This window comes from Callithrix jacchus, chromosome 2 (genome assembly GCF_049354715.1).
Source record: "Callithrix jacchus isolate 240 chromosome 2, calJac240_pri, whole genome shotgun sequence".
NCBI classification, from domain to species: Eukaryota; Metazoa; Chordata; class Mammalia; order Primates; family Cebidae; genus Callithrix; species Callithrix jacchus.
In genome coordinates, this window is record NC_133503.1 from 129318263 (window position 1) to 129337818 (window position 19556).

Consider the following 19556-nt stretch of genomic DNA (forward strand, 5'->3'; position numbering starts at 1 on the left):
TATTTCTGTTGAACAGTGCTGCTTGAAATTATATCATCTCTGGTGATCTCACCAGTTTGGTCCCCAGCACATCAGGAGCATAACAGACAACTCATTGCCAGTAGTTCCCTACCTGAGGTATAGCCTTCTTGAGATTCAGCTGCTCCTCAAAAGTAAACAAATGCACACAACCCCCAGTCTTATTTCTAATTAATTAGTGTACATAAATTTGTAGGGCTTATTTGCAGATAAGGAATTTTAGAGGTTTGGTCAGAATGTGTAAAAACTTACTTGTTTTACTATAGAAGGAATATATGCAGTATAATAAAATTTTGATTTCAAAAGTTTATTCAAATCAAAACAAAAATTTGTTGTATTTATGTTTAATTAAATCATTAATTAGAAGACTTAGGGCTCTGACCATTCTAAGTCACATTCACTGGTATTATAGAAGTGATTGAGATTGCAAAAAGGATGTCTTTTTGTATTCTTAACCACTGTCAACTTACAGAGTATTTAAAAGAATCTATAGTGGACTATGGAAATTTTAAATTTTTGTTTTATTGCAGTAGGAACTTAATGAAAGGATTTAATGATCTCTTTCCTTGTATCAAGGACCATTTTAAATTGGCTCACTTTGCCTAATCCTCAGGGGTTCCCAAAACTTTATTTTCTTATCAACATTATAAGATATTAGATACAGTGATTATTAAACCTCATCAAAAAAGAAAACTGTTGCTAACTTATTCAAGGAATTTCAGGTATTTGGATTCAAATAGATTATGTGGCTTGAGCAAATAACTAGATACTAGACTCCTAGGCTTTGTGCTCAGTGGAAAATGTATATACAGAATTTCTAGGACTATTTGGTGGAAATGAAATTAGACTTTCAGAAGAGATTCACACATATTGACAAGTATTTATCATTATTTTATTTTCTCGGACTGCATTTGGAATACAAAACTTGAGGATTTCTCTGAATTATTAGTCTCCGTCACTTTCAAAAGAGGTGTCAGTTAAACTGAAAACAAACTGTTATCACCAAGAAGACACATTATTTCTGCACTTTGGAGATGAGTGTATGTGATTTTCAGAACTATACTTTCTAGGTTGCTGAACTCTGAATGGTACTGTAAAAAGGCATTCTCAATACCTAAATAACCAATGTAGGGTAATGGCTAAATTAATTGAGCTGTAAATTTTTCATAATGTAAAATAATAAGTTAGATCTATTTGGATGTATGTCCAAAACATTGTCTAGTAAAAGAAGGAAGCCAAATTATGCCATGTATCTGGAAACCCTAGATCATAAAGTAATGCTGTATATTTTTGTGGGTACATATTTATGAATGTAAAGTATAGTAAAAGTTCTGAATGAATATACATGCCAGACTAGTTGTTTCTGGGAGTGGGGGCATTAAAGGGATCAAAGGGATTTTATCCTTAGTTGTAGAATTCTTTTAAACAAGGAATACATATATTATTTGCACAGTTATTAAAAATAAAGGAAAGAGAAAATACATTCTCTTAAATTATCTGAACTTAAAAGATGGAAGCCTGGAGATAGATTTGTGATAAGCCATTGCCGAGTATATCCTAGAGTTCTTGATAATTTCATTTGGTTAAATTACAATAGTTTGCTATTTCTTCCCTCACATTTTACATTCCACAGTATCTAGCTGCTTGGTTTTCCTGTATACCATGGGGATTCTGTCATCTGGGCTATTTACTCAATGGCATATTCCATCTGCCTAAACTCTCCTCCCCTCTCTATCTTAGAATGAGCTTTTCCTAGAAAGGTTTTCCCAGGGTTTCATCTAAGCTGACAGTATATTCTAAAGGGACCTCTGCATGAAAACTTTTGCATACATGCCAGGAAGCTGGATTTTATCTTTGGCAAAAGGGAGCCTTTGAAGGTTTTAAAGTTAAAAAAAGAAAATGACATCATTAGGTTTGTACTCTGCTGTCTTGGTGCCTTTTCCCCCTCTCCATGGATGGTAAAAAAAAAAAAAAAAGGAGAATGTAATATTTTAGAGCTCCGTACCCTGTTTAGGGTTGCTTTCTCTTTGAGTTTCTCTTGACTCAGGTGGAAAACTTAATTAAGGCTGCTTATTTAGAACGACTTCTTAACTAGTCTGAGTAGTAAGAAAACAGTCTTATCTAAAGACTAGAAATCCATTCTAGTCTACCCCCAGGTTTTTACCTAAATCAAAATAGTTTTACAGGAATATAAAATAGGGAGACCAATTTGAGTTGGTTATTATAATAAAAAGGAAATGATTGAAATGGTACAAATTCTTATCAATTATAACATTATTCAATGTTCTCACCCTGGTTCAAGACAAAGCAGACTACTTCTTCCAAATGGAGATGAGGCTACAAATGACTGATGTTAATGAGCTCTTCTCAATCAGGTTTTACTGTTCTGGGTCACTTCTATCATTAGTGTAGGCTTGTTCTTTTGGGTAAAGTTGTGAGAAGGCCAACTGGAACTCCAGGCATCATCTGAACAAGCAGGATGTGTATCTCAGCTGCCCAATCTTGATTTCCTAAAAATGCCCTTGACCTGGGCTATCAGAAATTAGACTACTCTTGAAGGGTTTTGTTATCAGTCAGAAAAGTGGGGTACACTTATTAACTCAGTCATTTTTTTTCTTAATTAAATGAAAAAATGCCTAACAATAAAAATCAAAACATTTCTCTGACTAGTTTGTGCCAACTAGCTCAGTGTGGCCTCTGATTCATGATAGATTTTAAACCACTACCAGAATCCAAAATATAGTTTATCGGCTTTTCATTTTAGGGGGAGAAAATGGAATATTATTTAGAAATATTCTCAATACAAAGCCCTTTCTCTGCTTTATCTTTGTTATTTTTCAACATTTAAAATTACAGACAGAATGCTAAGGAATCTTCTTTCCAATTCTACATTACCTTTTGTTGCTTTAGATTCATTAAAAGCTATCCTTTTTCTGGTTATATCATTTCATTATAAAAAGATAATAGCTGCTCTTCCTTAAAGCTTTGCATGGTTTTTGTGTCTCAGAATGAGGCTCAATATCCTTAACAAATGAAATTAAGAATTAGAGTTTTGTAAAGATTCTAGATTTTTTTCCCTTTCTTAAAATTTTTGCATTGTATATAACTAGCCCTTGCCATAAGTTAGTCTGAAATAGAGGTTTAAAAACAAGTTAGCCTGAAATAGAGGTTTAAAAACATCTAAGGGATTCCTTCTTCAGATTTTATTAGGATTGCTAAATTATTGAGCATCACAGACTCCGAAATTCTATTCTTACTATTTGTCTTTTACCTATATGAAGAGAGAAAATATTAATTAGTATTTCCTAACCAGTCTCTTGAACTTTGATTTTGAGGCAATACAGAACAGGAGGTAAAAGCAATTTGCTTTGGGCCAGACATCCTGGGTTTAAATTATGTTCTACATCTTGTTTACTTTCTCAGTTTCCTAGTTATAAAATGATGATAAATGTAACAGTACTTTAATTATGCTGTGGTTTAAATGAGTTGGTATATGTACATTGCTTATAATTGTGCCTAGTATATAGTAAATGCTCAAAAGTGTTATTTTTAAAAATCTTGGCCAACTTTTTCTATCTTCTATATTTTCTTATTTTAAAAAATAGAGGCATGAACATATGCCTGATGTGTACCTGTGTGTTCCAAGTGTCTGTCACTTGGGTGGCATAATCCTACTGTCTGGTATTACCCTTTCTATCAAAATGGCTCCAGCTCTAATCCCTAATATGTAGGTTGTCGCAAGTCTTCTCCGGTATCTGTGAGCCTTTATTGGGTGCTTAGGGTTTTTGTGTTGTAATTTCTTGTTCCAGTTGAGTGATTATTGCCCCACTCTGATTCTCCCTTTTATGAGTGATCCCTTTTTTGTGTCTGAAATATTCTGTTTTTCTCATGGCTTGAGAGGTCCACTAACTCATTGCTCTTTTGTATGAAACAGTCTTAGTTAAGGTTGAGGGATAACCAAAAAGATTAAGCATTGTAAAATATCGGCACCAACATTAAATTGAATACTAGACATAGGTTACCTTAAATCATTTGGTTTCCTTGCCACAGGGAATTTTTCACTAGCTGCTTTCCTCAGCATGCCTTCTATCTTGTTGACTTCTCATAACCTATCATTTTTCCTTTTCTGAATCCTTCCAGACCCCCAAACATCTTCCCAAGATACCGTTAGCAACTTCCTAAATTCTTATTACATAGAAAGTCAAGCATTTGTTTTCCTCTCTGCATTCTTCCTTTCGCACCATTCCTAGGGGCCTCTGTCTTTTTGCATCAAACAATAAAAACAAAAATAGAAAGGATCCATTCAGGAGTTTTCCCAATAAAAGGTAGTCCTCTTTAGGAAGCCTTCTTTCTTCCTTCTAAAAGAAAGCAGCACTGTTCAATGGAACTTTCTGTGATTATGGAAATGGTCTCTAATCTTTGTTGTCAAACAAGGTAGCTGCTAGTTATGTGTCACTATTGAGCACTTTAAATATGGCTAGTGCAGCCCCGAGGACCATTCAGTTAATTTTAAACTGAAATAGCCACACGTGACTATTGGGTATCATGTTGAACAGCACAGTTTTAGATTACCTGCTTCAAAGTATAGTCAGCTTTTTCTTCCTATTAAACATCTATTGCCTTTAATTTTTTGCATTAAAATGTAAAAATTTTTACTTCAATTTCAATTTTTTTTTTACATTTAGTTTAGTATATAGACGTAGGAGAGATTTTAGAAAATTGGTGGGAACAGTAGCTTTTATCTAAATTAGACATCTCAGGAATTTAGAAACAAACTTATACATAGTTATACAGGTTATTTTCTTAAGACAGGAATTAGTATTATTTTATGGTATTAAAAGTTGTTTTTTGGAGACTGTGGCTCACACCTATAATCCTAGTGCTTTGGGAGGCCGAGGCGGGCAGATCATGAGGTCAGGCGATCAAGACCATCCTGACAACAGTGAAACCCTGTATCTACTAAAATACAAAAAAAATCATCCAGGTGTGGTGGTACCCGCCTGTAGTCCCAGCTACTCAGGAGGCTGAGGCAGGGGAATCGCTTGAACCTGGAAGACAGAAGTTGCAGTGAGCCAAGATCGCACCACTGCACTCCAGCCTAGTGACAGAACAAGACTCCATCTCAAAAAAAAAGTTATTTTTTTTTGATATTGGGTTAAATTAAAAATTATGAAGGATTTCTGGGTACTATGAAAAGTTTGGAGCCCATCACTTCAAACCTGCTGTTGCGTTGTTGGAGATGCTGTGGAAGTGGGTCTGGATCTGCTGAAGAGGTCCCACATTGACAAGACTAGAACCCCTAAAAAGGTACACTGGCATCCAGAATTGTTCTACCCTGCTTCACTTTTCGAACTAGAGGCAGGAAGTGTCTCTTTTTCCTGTTTTTTTTTTAAATCTCCTTCTAGTGTCTCCTGATGGCAGAACTTAACAAGAAGCCAAATGGCAAGGAGGCTAGGTAATGTAATTTTCAGAATCCCACCCCCAAGTATAGAATGGAGTATAGACAGGTGTGTGTAGGGCTGAGAGATAATAGGTAAATGACCAGTATACCTTGCCAGCAGCAAATATAAATGAAAAATTAAGCAAGCATGTGTGTGTGTGTGTGTGTGTACCTGTATACATTTATGTATGTATATCTATATCATTTTTTCTTTTTTGTACAAATATGATCTTATTATCCACCATTCTGTGCTTTAATTTTTGTTTCACTTGTTAGATTTTGGAAATTGTGTTATATTGTTTCATGAAATGTCGTAATTCTCTTTTTATGGTTGTTGCATGTTTTAGTCTATGAAATGTGCCATGATATAGTTCACCAGCCCTCTACTGATAGACATTTAGGTATTTCTAGTCCCCATCAGATAGTAGATATTTTATAATTAAACCATAAGGCATGTCTTATCCCTATTGATAAACCTTCTGTTCATGATTCAATATTTGTTTTACACTTATGAAGAAATACTGAAAAAGTTAGATCATATGATAAAAATATATTCATAGAGAAGGCCATCAAATACAGAATATGGCATTAGGAATGGGCCTTGAGATTTACATGAAAGTTACAGGAGAATATAGGAATATAGCACCTAGCTGGTCAAATGACAGAAGGTAGCAAGGTAGATAATTAAGCAGCAAAAAGCCTTAGGACTAGGGAAATACAGATTGATTCTGGCATAACTGAAGAAGAAAAAATAGAATAAAGAGAAAACGTTGCAAAGATGCCACCCAAAACCTAAATAAGGCTGAAGCCCAAGAAACTCAATACAACAGAAAATACCTCTTTAGAAACAGCAGAAAATTTGTTTTAACATGACTGCTGACATTTAGGAATATTTTCTGGCCATTCCACAACACTACCCATCATTAATTCATATTTGCTAAAAAACGAAATTAAACTACATAGAATGTAATTTAAAATGAAAGTCCTCTTTTTCCCTTTTCCAGATAATAGTGATTTTTAAATCATTTGATGTGATTTTTAAAAAAACACACTCACATGCCTACAAGCACACATATGTATGTATGCATACTTTTTTTCCCAAGCAGAAAGGTTTTATGCTATACATAATGTTCTCCAACCTTACAAATTTCCATCTTGAAAAACTAGTAGAGCTTGGTTCTCATTCCAAATAGCTGTATTTCATTCTTTTTAATGATAGCACACTGTTCTGTAGTATGTAAGTATCAAGATTTATTTTACAATCTCTACTAGTATTTCTCAGGTTGTTTCTAATTTTCATATTTTTCTAACAATGCTACAGTGAACATGGTTTAGTTTTCTACAAGGATTCTATTTTGGCTCTTCTTGAGCACCATTTGATGCTTTCCATAAACAAGTAGTATCTAGAACAGTGATTCATTTGGACTTAGCAATATTCGCTATGTAAACATAGGCCATCTCTTCTGTGGCCATACTTAAAACATAGGTTTAAGTGTGGTTCATTCAGTAACTTTAAAAGGGTGGATTTTATGTTAACTTCAGTATGATGAAGTTTTACCTGCTTCTGACACAGACTTGCAATTTAAGGAGAGAAAGATGGATACTTGTAGTAAAAAGTGTTGTGAGGATAAAATGATGATGTATGTGATACTTTTTTAGTTTCTCTGAGGGATAATAAGATGTAAAACTGTTTAAAATATAAATGTATTACCTCAGGCTTCTTCTCATAAAAGACCATATCAAGTATAAGTCATATAGGTAGTTTCCGGTAGTACTTTATCTCCCGAGATAGCTGGAGATTGGCTGGGAAGTTGTGGAAGTGCGTGAGGGGAGGCTGCTTAGGAAGGGTGAGGTGAAGTGGGTCTTGTAGACTGGGAGTTTAATTAATCCTACGTCCAGCACACCCTAGCATTGAAACCTAATTATGCCACTTTACTCCATAAGTTATGTCACCTTCTTCTTTTAACTGAGTATAGTAAAATCTGCTTTATTTCACAGTCATATTATGTAAAGTCAAGATGAACTGAGATGAAACATAAGGACAATACTTTGAAAAATTTGCGGGTCATATGATTAGCATGGTTCTAGTGATTAGGACTATTAGTGTATCTGGGTACACTGGTGAGGGTTTATTCTTTTGTTCTTTCAAGAAGATACTAACTCATTAAAAAGTGGTAAGAGAAAAGATTGAGTGAAGGATGAGACATAGGTTTTTGACTAAATTGTAATTTTAGCAGGACTTCAAGAGTTTTGCTTCTCGTAAGTCTCATTAAGTACTATTTCTTATTTTTTATGAACCAAAATAAAATGTTGATGAACTGAAATTATCAGATAAAAGGTGGCATAGATATACACATTATTTGTTTTACCACTTAGGATAATTAAAATTAGGATTTGGCTTACATTTATATGACGTGTTCTGGTTTATTTTTCATATGTAGTTTTTGTAACTTCAAGTTGATTATTTCCTGGAATTTTTCCTTTTAGCTCTTAAAAATGGCTGTTACATTTCTTTTTTTTTTTTTTTTTTTTTTGTTTGTTTTTTTGAGATGGAGTCTCACTTTGTCACCCATGCTGGAGTGCAGTGGTGTGATCTTGGCTCACTGCAATCTCCGCCTCCTGGTGCCGAGTGATTCTTCTGCCTCAGCCTCCTGAGTAGCTAGGATTACAGGTACATGCCACCATGCCTGGCTACTTTTTGTATTTTTAGTAGAGATGGGGTTTCACCATGTTGGCCAAGCTGGTCTTGAACTCCGAACTCAAGTCATCCACCTGCCTCTGTCTCCTAGAGTGCTGGGATTACAGGTGTCAGCCACTATGCCTGGCCACATTTCTAATCTTCAGAAAATTTCTCTTTATTTTATGAGAACAGATTACTTGTTTTACTTCAAGGTTTTCGTATATTTATACTTAATGTACTTGAGAACTCTAAAATGCAACCAATTTCGGTGATTTTAATGGCACTTAACGTTTTTCATCTTTTCATTAAAGAGGAATTTTGGTTGTTTCTACATTTAGGATCACTTTCTGAGTTCCTGTTTTAAAACTTTTAAAAAGTCCTTTTGGGGTAAGAATTCCTAACGCCTTACATAGTAGATGATGGAAAGAATTCTTTGAATTTTTTTGAAATCTATAATTATAGTTGTTCACTTCTTAGTAGTGTTAAGAGTGCTGGGCAATTTTACTGATTGGGGTATTGTTACATAATTTTGTTATTTAAACTAAAAAACTAAGGCATATACTTAAACATAGTTTTTTGTTTTTTTTTTTGAGGTCTTTCTGGATCTCCTTATTTAAAATTGTAAATCCAGTTCACTGTTTTCCTGCTCTTTCTATTCCCTTTCCCTGCTTAGTTTTCCTTCGCTGCATTTGTTACCTTCTCATATAAACACAATTTACGTTTTAATTTGTTTCTTTGTTCATGGTCTGCCTTCCTTACTGAGGTGTAATCTCCCTGAAGGAAGGGATTTCTGTTTTTTGTGTTTACTGCTATGCAGTGCTTTAAAAAGTATGAATACTCATCCAGACACCCATCCAAAAGTATTTAGTTAGATCTTTTACTTTTTTAGAGATACTGATCTTGTTTTAAATTTTTATTATAGTTAACTCTAACTCAGCAGAAACGTAAACAATTAGAAAGTTAATATCAGCATCTTTAAAAAACTCTTATTTTATGAAAGACTTATGTCTTCTTATGCCCACCCCTTCAAATCAAGAATTTATTTAAAACCTAACCCTTAAGGTATAATTTGAAGTCAACATATTAAGCCTAATCTCTTGCAAGTTTCTGGGTCAGTGTTGATAACGGATGTGTTCATATCATGGTAATAATGTTGGTTTTGATGTGTCTTAAGATCCTGAGCTATGTTCTGATTCAATGAAAGAAACAGCAAGAAAGAAAAGAAAAACCTCAAAAATTGAGTTACCTTTAAAATGAGACTCTAATGGTCAGCTGAATTTGGTATACATGTTAACTCAGTGTGACAGGACACTAATTCTGAAATGATTTAAAATATATAGAAGCTTAATTTTCTGTTTAAATAATTCATTTTTACTCTTTTCAATTTATGCTAGAAGCATAGACAATTGTTCCTTAGTTCCAACTCTGATTGTTTTTTTTTTTGCCTAGTTACATGTATGGTTTCCAGCAAGATGAAAACTATCCTGATTAGTAAGTTAAAATTGTTTGGCACAACCCTAAATACTCTGAATATTTTTATATGGAATATCACTGGAATTTTGTGGGTTCCAGTGACAATGATGATGTAATAAATTTTTACAGGGATGGCCTCCTAGGTAAAGGAAAAAAATAATAGCACCTAACAGTTACCAGGCACTTACTGCAGGTCACTTACTCTTTTTTTTCCGAGATGGAGTCTTGCTATGTCAGGCTGGAGAGCAGTGGCATAATCTCGGCTCACTGCACCCTCCACCCCCCAGGTTCAAGTGATTCTTCTGCCTCAGCTTCCAGAGTAGCTGGGATTACAGGTGTGAGCCACCATGCCTGGCCCATCAGTTAACTCTTTTAAGTGATTTTCATGTACTAACCAGTTTATTCCTCATAACAACTTTGTGAGAGAGGTGACTATAATTAACCTCATTTTGAACTCGAGGAAACTGAGGCACAGAAGACAAGTAACTTTCCCAACTTCACACAGCTAGTATGTAGCAAAGTTAAAGTTTATGCCCATATCCTGTTCTTCTTAAAATGGAGATATTTTTAATATTTTTACCTTGTGAGAAGGCATTTGAAATGCTGTATCAATCAGAATACAGCCACGCTGATTGAAAGCACACTATTTTAACAGGGAATGTAATATGGGGAACTAACTAAACAGGTTTGAAAGAAAGCAACAACAGCACACAGAAGTTACATAAAATCAGTAAATGCAGTGAGCAATCACTAGGGCTGAGGCACCAAAAGAGCTTGAGCTTGTGGTTATCAAAAATATTGGAGGAAGAACCTCAGAGAGCTGAATCTTAGACCTCTAAGGAGAGGGTGCTGTGGGACTGCAGTTACTGGAAAAGCTCACATTTGCCTTTAACTTCTAAAGAGAGGTATTGCACAGCTGTGCTGGGGCACGAAGGGACTTCTGAGGCGCACGAAGGGACTAGTTCTGGTTGTGTGGGATAAAGCTAGAATGGAACCAGCTATTGTCGTAGCTATTGTCCCTGAATAAACTGCTTGCTGGGGTCACCCTGACAGGAATAGCAAACTAACAGGAAGCAAATCCATTCTCCCCTCTTATTTCCAGTCTCCTTCTAGAGCCTCTCTTAGTTTATGGGACCTAACAGGAAGCAATTTAATGAAGGACAAAGGCAGTGTATGGATCCCCAGTTTCAGCATCTGAAAGACCACAGAAAGATGGATTTAAAACTGAAAGACTAGAGCTTTATAACTGCCACAGTATGAAGCAAATTCAGGAAAATAATGGTGACATCTTCTCTCCGAGACTAATCCAGTTAACAAATTACGATTTAAAATGAGTACTTATAAAACTTGGGTAAATAATATTATGAGATTGATGAAAAATTCAAATATTTTTACCATAGTATTTTAAATGGGAGTATTATTACTTTGTATATGTGTGGAAAAAAGTATTATTAGGAAAGTATTTAATATCTCTTTTATTCATTTTAGATAAGATGGGAAAAAAACATCACATTGGGGGAACCACCAGGATTCTTACATTCTTGGTGGTGGTAAGTATCCTTTATTCCATTTTTACTGGCTTGATGATGCATTTCAGTAGGCCTGTTTGTGATTTCATGCTTCCTTTTTATTTTTAAATTTTCTAAAATTTTTTGGAAGGTAGCACTTTAAAGAAACCCTTCAAAATCAGCAATAGTGTAATTTAACTTAAATATACTAGTATTGAGTCCAAGTGGAATTGGAACCAGTGTGTGGAATCTCCAACTGTAAGTATGATTCTATAATGACTTGGGATGCCATAACAAAATACCATAGAATAGATGGCTTAAACAACAGAAGTTTATTTTCCACAATTCTAGAATCTAGAAGTACAAACTAGCGTGATCAATTTCTGGTGAGGGCTGTCTTCCTGACTTGTAGACATTCACATTCTCACTGTGTCCTTACATATTGGGGAGAGCAAGCTGTTTGTGTCTTTTCTTATAAGAGAACTAGTTCCATCATGAGGGTTCTATTTTTATGATCTCTTCTACACCTAAGTATTTCCCAAAGAGCCCATCTCCAGATACCATCACATTGGTGATGCCTACCCCCTCAAATCAGGAATTTATTTAAAAACTCAGCTCTTCGTTTCAACTTACGAATTTGGGAGAGGGCTGGGCATGGTAGCTAATGCCTTTAATCCCAGCACTTTGGGAGGCCAAGGCAGGTGGATCACCTCAGGTCAGGAGTTTGAGACCAGCCTGACCAACATGGTAAAACCCTGTCTCTCCTAAAAACACAAAAATTAGCCAGGCGTGGTGGCCCATGCCTTTAATCCCAGCTACTTGGGAGGCTAAGGCAGGAGAATTTCTTGAACCCGGGAGGCAGATGTTGCACTGAGCCAAGGCCAGGCCATTGCACTCCAGTCTGGGCAACAAGAGTGAAACTCCATTTCAAAAAAAAAAAAAGTTTATTCATAGCAGATTATTTTCTCATATTGAAGTGGCCAATGAGGTTGACACTTTTTCTTGGCTCCTGATTGCTGAGCTAGTTATAAAATTGCTTTCTATAAAGTGGAGTATCAAGTTGTCAATGCTAGGCTACTGAATAGGTAATTATAAGTGTTGGCATGCCATTATAGCTTCTTCAAACCCACACTTATCCTCTTGGGGGGATTGGGAATGGGAGATAATAATCTGACTGGCATTTTTAATGTAATAGGTCAATCTTGTTCTAAAATAACAGCTACTCGTCAAACTCAAAACTCCCAAGAACAAGAAGGGAATAAGTTACAAATAAGCAGTTAGTGAAATAAGTTTATCTTCATTTTCTTGTGCTGGAAAAGCATATTTATGAGAAACAGTGACTTGATACAGAGCTCAACAAATACTCAACTAATCAAATGAATTTTTTTGGGGGGGGCAGCAAAGAAGTAACTTTCATATCTTTATATTTCTTCGTATTTCTACCATGTGGTAGTGGTATCTTTTAAAATTTCAATTATTGATATAGGCTTTGAGCATGTTTCTCCATGCAAACCTAGTAAAGTTTATTGCATTCTCTCAACAAATACTGAGCGCCTTATATGGGCCAGGTACTATGCTTGATACTATGGACACACCAGTGAATAAAACAGACACACATCCCTACCCTCTTTTTGATAACAGTATGTGGGGAAAACAGATAACAAAGAAAGCAGTAAGAAAGAAGTATTTTAAGGGGATATGCGGAGTCCTATGTAGACACATGCCAAATACATTTCACCTGGAAGAGCAGATATCTAAGCCAAGGCATTAGTAGATATAAGAGTTGGCCAGAAAGCCATGGAGAGATAGAGAAGGGGGACGTTCTGGATCAACCATACCATGTGCGAAGACCTAGAGGTGAAAGGCAGAGAGAGTATAGCACATGGGAAGAAAAGAAAGAAATTCATTATGTTGGAAATTGAGGTGATAGAGTGGTTAGGGATGAGGCTGGATTTGTAAACTGTGAATTTGAATTTAATTATAAAGACAGTACAATGCAGTTAAGTTTTTAAGCAGGAGAGTAATACTGTTTATTTACGTCTTGTCAAAGAAAAGAGTAAAACTCTAAAATATTTGAAAAGATTTATTCTGAGCCAAATATAAGTGACCTTGGCCCTTGACACAGCCCTTGGGAGGTCCTGAGAACATGTGGCCAAGGTGGTCAGGGTGCGGCTTGGTTTTATACATCTTAGGGAGACATGAGACTTCAATCAGATACGTTTGAGAAATACATTGGTTCAGACAGAACGACTCAAAGTTGGGGCTTCCAGGTTATAGGTAGATTTAAAATTAAAGACCATTCATTAAAATTTTTCTGATTGGTGATTGGTTTAATTTATCTAAAGATCTGGGATCAATAGAAAAGATTAAGATAAGCGATTATGGAGAGCCAATTTCTTATTATGCAGATGAAGCCTGTAGCAGTCTTCTTCAGAGAGAATAGCTTGTGAATATTTCTTATCAGATTTAAGGTCCCTGTTGATGTTAACACTGGAGAGTATAATGAGGTAAGTCCCACTCCCACTTCCTGTCATGGCTTGAACCAGTCTCTCAGGTTACATTTTAAGAGTGCACTGGTGAGGGAGGATCCAAGATGGCCAATCGCTAACATCTCAGGATTGCAGCTCTCAGTTAAAGCGCAGAGAACTAGAGGACGCCACACTTTCAGACAAATTCAGGTCACTCACAGAGCAGAAGATCCCCAGTGGTGGAGTCACATGGGTCGCCAGCACGACTCTTGTGGCCAGTGCAGCAGTTTTGCCGGCACCTTCGGGCGGCAGCTCTCGGAGCAGAGCAAACAGGGCTGGCTTCCCTTTGGACGGAGGCTTGGAGGACCCACACGGGCCCCCAGCACGACTCCTGAGGCCGGTGCAGCAGCTGTGATGGCACCTTGGCGCGGCAGCTCTCGGTGCAGAGTAAAGGAGAGTGGTTCCCCTTCTGACCGAGGTTTGGAGCCCCAGGAAGGCAGAGTCGCCTATTTCGGACACAAGAAGGAAGCCAGACAGGAGAATCCTGGGCAGAAAAGCACCATCAGTCTTAATGCCGCCGTTCTGGCACTGGGAACTAACAACTTGGACATCTACTCAAGAGACCTAATCTGAAAGTTGGTAATTTCAAAGACGACGGGAGGATAAATTTACAATGATGGGAAGAAACCAGCGTAAAAAGGCTGAGAATACTCAAAATCAGAATGCCTCTCCCTCTAAAGATGATCACAGTTCCACATCAACAATGGAACAAGGCTTGATGGAGAACGAGCGCATCCCAATAACAGAATCACGCTTCAAGGAATGGATAATAAGAAACTTCTGTGAGTCAAAAGAACGTGTTGTAGCCCAATGTAAAGAAACTAAGAACTTTGAAAAAAGGTTTGATGAAATACTATTGAGAATAGACACCTTAGAGAGGAATATAAGTGAATTAATGGAACTGAAGAATACAATACAGGAACTCCGAGAAGTATGCACAGGTTTAAACACTCGAATTGTTCAAGCAGAAGAAAGGATATCAGAGGTCAAAGTCCAACTTAATGAAATAAAACAAGAAGACAAGATTAGAGAACAAAGGATAAAAAGGAATGAGCAAAGTCTACAAGAAATCTGGGACTATGTGAAAAGACCAAATTTACGTTTGATAGGTGTACCTGAATGCGATGGAGAGAATGAATCCAAGCTGGAAAATACCCTTCAGGATATTATTCAGGAAAATTTTCCTAAACTAGCAAAGCAGGTCAATATTCAACCCCAGGTAATACAGAGAACACCACAAAGATATTCCTCAAGAAGAGCAACCCCAAGGCACATAATCGTTAGATTCACCAGGGTTGAAACGAAGGAGAAAATACTAAGGGCAGCCAGAGAGAAAGGGCAGCCAGAGAGAAACATCAAGTTACCCACAAAGGCAAGCATATCAGACTTACAGCACATCTCTCAGCAGAAACTCTACAAGCCAGAAGAGAGTGGGGGCCAATATTCAATATCCTCAAAGAACAGAACCTTCAGCCCAGAATTTCATATCCAGCCAAACTAAGCTTCACAACTGAAGGAAAAATAAAATCTTTCATGAACAAGCAAGTACTCAGAGATTTTATTACCACCAGGCCTGCTTTACAAGAGCTTCTGAAAGAAGAATTATACACACAAAGAAACAACCAGTATTAGCGTTTCTAAAAATATACCAAAAAGTAAAGAGCATCAACATAAAGAAGAATTTACATCAACGAATGGATCAAACAGCCAGTTAACATCAAATGGTAGTAACCCTAAATCTAAATAGACCAAATCCCCCAATCAAAAGACACAGCCAAAACCCAACGGCATGTTACATCCAGACCTGTTTCACATGCAAGGATACACAGACTCAAAACAAAGGGATGGAGAAAGATTTACCAACCAAATGGAGAGCAAAAATAAATAAATTAATAAACAAAAAGCAGGAGTTGCAATTCTCGTATCGGATAAAATAGATTTTAAAGCGACAAAGATATAGTGGTAAAAGGATCAATGCAACAACAAGAGCTAACGATCCTAACACCCAGATACATAGAGACTTAGATTCAATGAGACAGAAAATTAATAAGGATATCAAGGACTCAAACTCAGATCCGGAACAAGTAAACTTAATAAATATTTTAGAGCTCTCCACTTCAAATACACAAAATATACATTCTTGTCTATACCACATCACACCTACTCATAGGTTTAAATGAGACATTGATTGGCCATTATTAATACCCATTATTTTTCAGAATAAAGCAATATTTCCGTTCACCCTCCCTCTTTCTCTTCCTCTTTCTCCCTCTCCTTTACTCATTTTTTTTCTTTCCTTCTCACAAAAAAAAAAAAAAAAAAAAGAAATCAACTTGTAAACCTCTAGATTCAGGTCGGCAATGTCTCTCTCATTGCTTCATTTCCTTCCTTCCCTTCCCTCCCTGCCTCCCTCCCTCCCTCCCCCGCTCCCCCCCTTCTCCCTTCCTTCCTTCCTTCCTTCATCCCTTCCGTCCTCCCTCCCTTCCTCCTTCCCTCCCTTCCTGCCTTCCTCCCTTCCTAAAAAAAAAAAAGAGTGCACTGGTGAAGGAGGAAGTCTGTTCAGATGGTTGGGGGACCTTGCAATTTTATTTTTGGTTTACAATCTTAGCAATATCACTCCAGTTCTCTAGAATCAGTCATGGATAGAACAGGAATGAGTCCAGAAACAGAGAAGCACTTAGAAGCTCTTGCAGTAACAAGTAGAGAATGGCCACTTGACCTAGTGTATAATCAGTGGGGAGGAAGATAAGTGGAAGGATTTGAGGGATAAAAGCTTGAAGTAGAAATGGAAGGATTTGGTGAAGAGTTAGGTGTGCTGAAATGGGAATACATACCATCCAAGTGGAGATGTTGAACAGGCAGTTGGTTACATGGGTCTGATGTTTAATGGAGAGAGAGAAGAAGCTGGGTGCAGTGGTGCATGTCTGTAGTAACAACTACTCAGGAGGCTGAGGTGGGAGGATCACTTGAACCCAGGTATTTGAATGCAGCCTGAGAAGCATAGTGAGACCCCATCTCTAAAAAAAGAAAAGAGAAAGAGATGGTTGAATGGTATTACCCACGAGGGGAAGGGAAGTGAGCCTTGTACAGAATGCTTGCAATATTAATATCCAAAGAATGAGGAGGTAGGAGGTTATAAAGGAGACAGAAGGTGGTCAGGAATGGTGACTCACACCTGTAATCTCAGCACTTTGGGAGGCCAAGGCAGGCGGATGACTTGAGGTCAGGAGTTCAAGACCAGCCTGGCCAATATGGATGAAACCCAGTCTCTCCTAAAAATACAAAAATAAGCCAGGCATGGGTGGCAGGCATCTGTAATCCCAGCTACTCAAGAGGCTGAGGTAGATGAATTGCTTGAACCTGGAAGACGGAGGTTGCAGTGAGCCGAGATCTTACCACTGCACTCCAGCCTGGGCGACAGAGTGAGACTCTGTCTAAAAAAAAAGAGAGAGAGAGAGACACAAGGCCCAGCTAAAAAGGTAGGAGGAAAACCAGGAGAGTGTAGCATAGTAGAAAAGAAGAATAATCATCTCCTTGAGGGTTTCAAGGAGAAAGAAAGGTCAGTAGTGGTCTACTGTGACTGCAAGGTAAAGTAATCAGAGTGCATGTGTCCTTTTAGGATTTGGGGAAAGGCCATCAATGACTTACACAAGCTGAGTAATGGGCTAGGAAGCAAGAATGTTTCAGATTGAGAAGTGACTAGGAAGGTAAGAAGTGGGAAATGGCATATAGTTAGCTCTTTAAAATGTTTCATCTGTGCTGAGGAATAAAGGAGTGATAGCTTGAGGAATATTATAGATTAGAGAGAGAAGTTTTTCATTTTAGATGGGAGAGATATTAGCATATTTAGTGTTTAAAAGAGAAGGAGACAGTAGAGAGGCAGAGTCAGAAGATACAGGGAGAGAGGAGAGGACCATCTCTACTATTGTGGCAAGAGGAGATGCAGGGACATTTGTAGGTTTGATGTTAAGAAATCAATTTCTTCTATTCCTAATAAAATACTGTCTCCTATACGTTCCTGCTTCCTGCCAATCTGGAGTGTTTGCATAAGGTTTTCCTTCTGAATTTAACAATTTCCGAAACCTTACCCCTAATACATATCTTCCTCAAGCCTGCCACTAACTGTCTAAATGCATGAGGAATTTCCTGTGGAGTATTTTGCATTTGACTGGAAGAAGGGTTGGAATAGAAGACAAAATAGAAATGAAAGAAAAGTTGGGAACGTGTAAATAGGAAGTGTTATAAAAATTATAGTACATTTGTTCTTGGGCTGTTAATCACACATTTAATAATGATGAACACTATATTATGACAAGAAATGCTTAAGACATTTTAACAAAGCAGGACATAGTGTTGCATGTGTATCACAATTACAGTGTAGCATAATGGATATTAAGAGTAACAAAAAAGCAAAATAATTTTTTTTTGTTTTAATATGGGGGGGTTACAGATAATTTTTTTTCCTGAAAATATTTCCATTACTTGTAAGTAGTGTTTTCTCTTTTGTCTTCCCAGTTTTCTACTCTAGGCTTGTACTGTGTGCGGAGATGCAGGGTGAGGCAAGGGAGAAAGGAAACCGTGGATTCAGTATTTCAGCTCTACGACTTAGCGTTTCAGCAAGGTTTTGTTACTTTCAGTCTCAGTTTTACCATCTATAAAATGATGATGAGTCAAATTGATCTGGGGTTCAAAAAATTAGTTCTTATTCTGATAGCTTTTTTTTTCTCTGCAAAATAGGATACGAGGGTATTGAGGGTGGTGGCCATGGTGACGATGGTGAAGTTTTAAGAGAGTTAAGGATAGTCTTTAAAGAAAAGTTCGCAATAATTCTGAATAGGCCCAGAGAAAGAACTGAGTAAGAGCACACACAAAAATTGAGAGGCAGTGTTTAAATCCTAGTGAATATTGGAGCTTATAAATGCATTGTGACGCCAGTATGCCCAGGAATGTGAGTTTTCCGCAGCAGCAATTGGTAGTCCATGTATTTGCATGGACAAACTAGGTGAGTTGTTTTTTTTTTTCCATTTCTTCTATTAAAAGCATTTCTTACTCAGTAACATATACACTCATCTCTTAGCATCTTTAAAAGAAAAAAACGAAAGCTCTCTTTGAGTGCCATGCACATGGTTTCCTTGGAACGTTATGTAATGCCATGATGTTTTAAATCTTGCTCCTGAAAGCATGCTGTACTACAAGTCCCATGGTGAGTGGAACCGCACTTGGTCAGTTGTGGTTGTGGGTTTCCCCTGTTTGTCTCACATATGTGGGGCAGGAACAGGTGCGGTCTTTTGGTTCAGAGTTGTTCCAACGGTTCACTACAGTTAAGCACCACCACTGTGCTGTTTTCCTGGGGTTTAAGACCAGTGTTTTGTATAAGAGAAACGTCATTTTTTCTTTTTATATAGTATTTCTGATAGCCGGATCTAGACTGCTAATACTTAACTTTTTTTCCAAATGTAATTGAGTCTCCTCACCTGTCAACATCTTTTCATTTGCGTATTTCCAATGAAGTCTACAAATGGCATAAGAGACCATTTTAGGAGTCTGACTCTCTTAGATCAGTGGGTTAACAAAGTGAGGATTTAAAGAGTTTTCTGTTACAGCATTAATTTTGTTTCTTACACCTCTTTCTCTTTTACATGCTTTCTCATGAATTTCACTTATTCCTACACTGTAGATGATTGATTATAACATACTCAATACTTCAGTTTTTTGCTTCTATAGCTTTTTTTTTTTTTTTTTTTTTTACCTCAGCTATCAGATGGTGCAGCTTTTAAATGTGGCATTTTTTTTTTCTTTTTCTGTGGCTCTTAGATTCAGGGGATCCCTTCTTCCATGGTGTTGGTATTTTAGGTAACTTAGTTTGTACTTAGCCGGATATATCAAATAAATAAGTAATGGGCACATAA

The 19556-nt window shown here is 37.0% G+C and overlaps 1 protein-coding gene across 26 annotated transcripts in view; it reads left to right on the plus strand.

Annotated features, from left to right (window-relative positions):
* The window catches only part of SSBP2 (single stranded DNA binding protein 2), a 326613-nt gene that overhangs the window by 105870 nt on the left and 201187 nt on the right, over positions 1–19556 (plus strand). For 15 of the 26 annotated variants that reach the window (XM_008991875.5, XM_002744805.6, XM_078365248.1 and 12 more), the window contains one exon: positions 11100–11161. The exons of 6 other annotated variants lie outside the window; for them this stretch is intronic. In XM_008991875.5, the coding sequence (XP_008990123.1) occupies positions 11100–11161 (62 nt within the window). Of the gene's footprint in view, positions 1–9587; positions 9630–11099; positions 11162–19556 lie in introns of all 26 variants that reach the window. 5 more of the 26 variants (XM_078365256.1, XM_078365258.1, XM_078365263.1 and 2 more) reach the window with 1 other exon arrangement.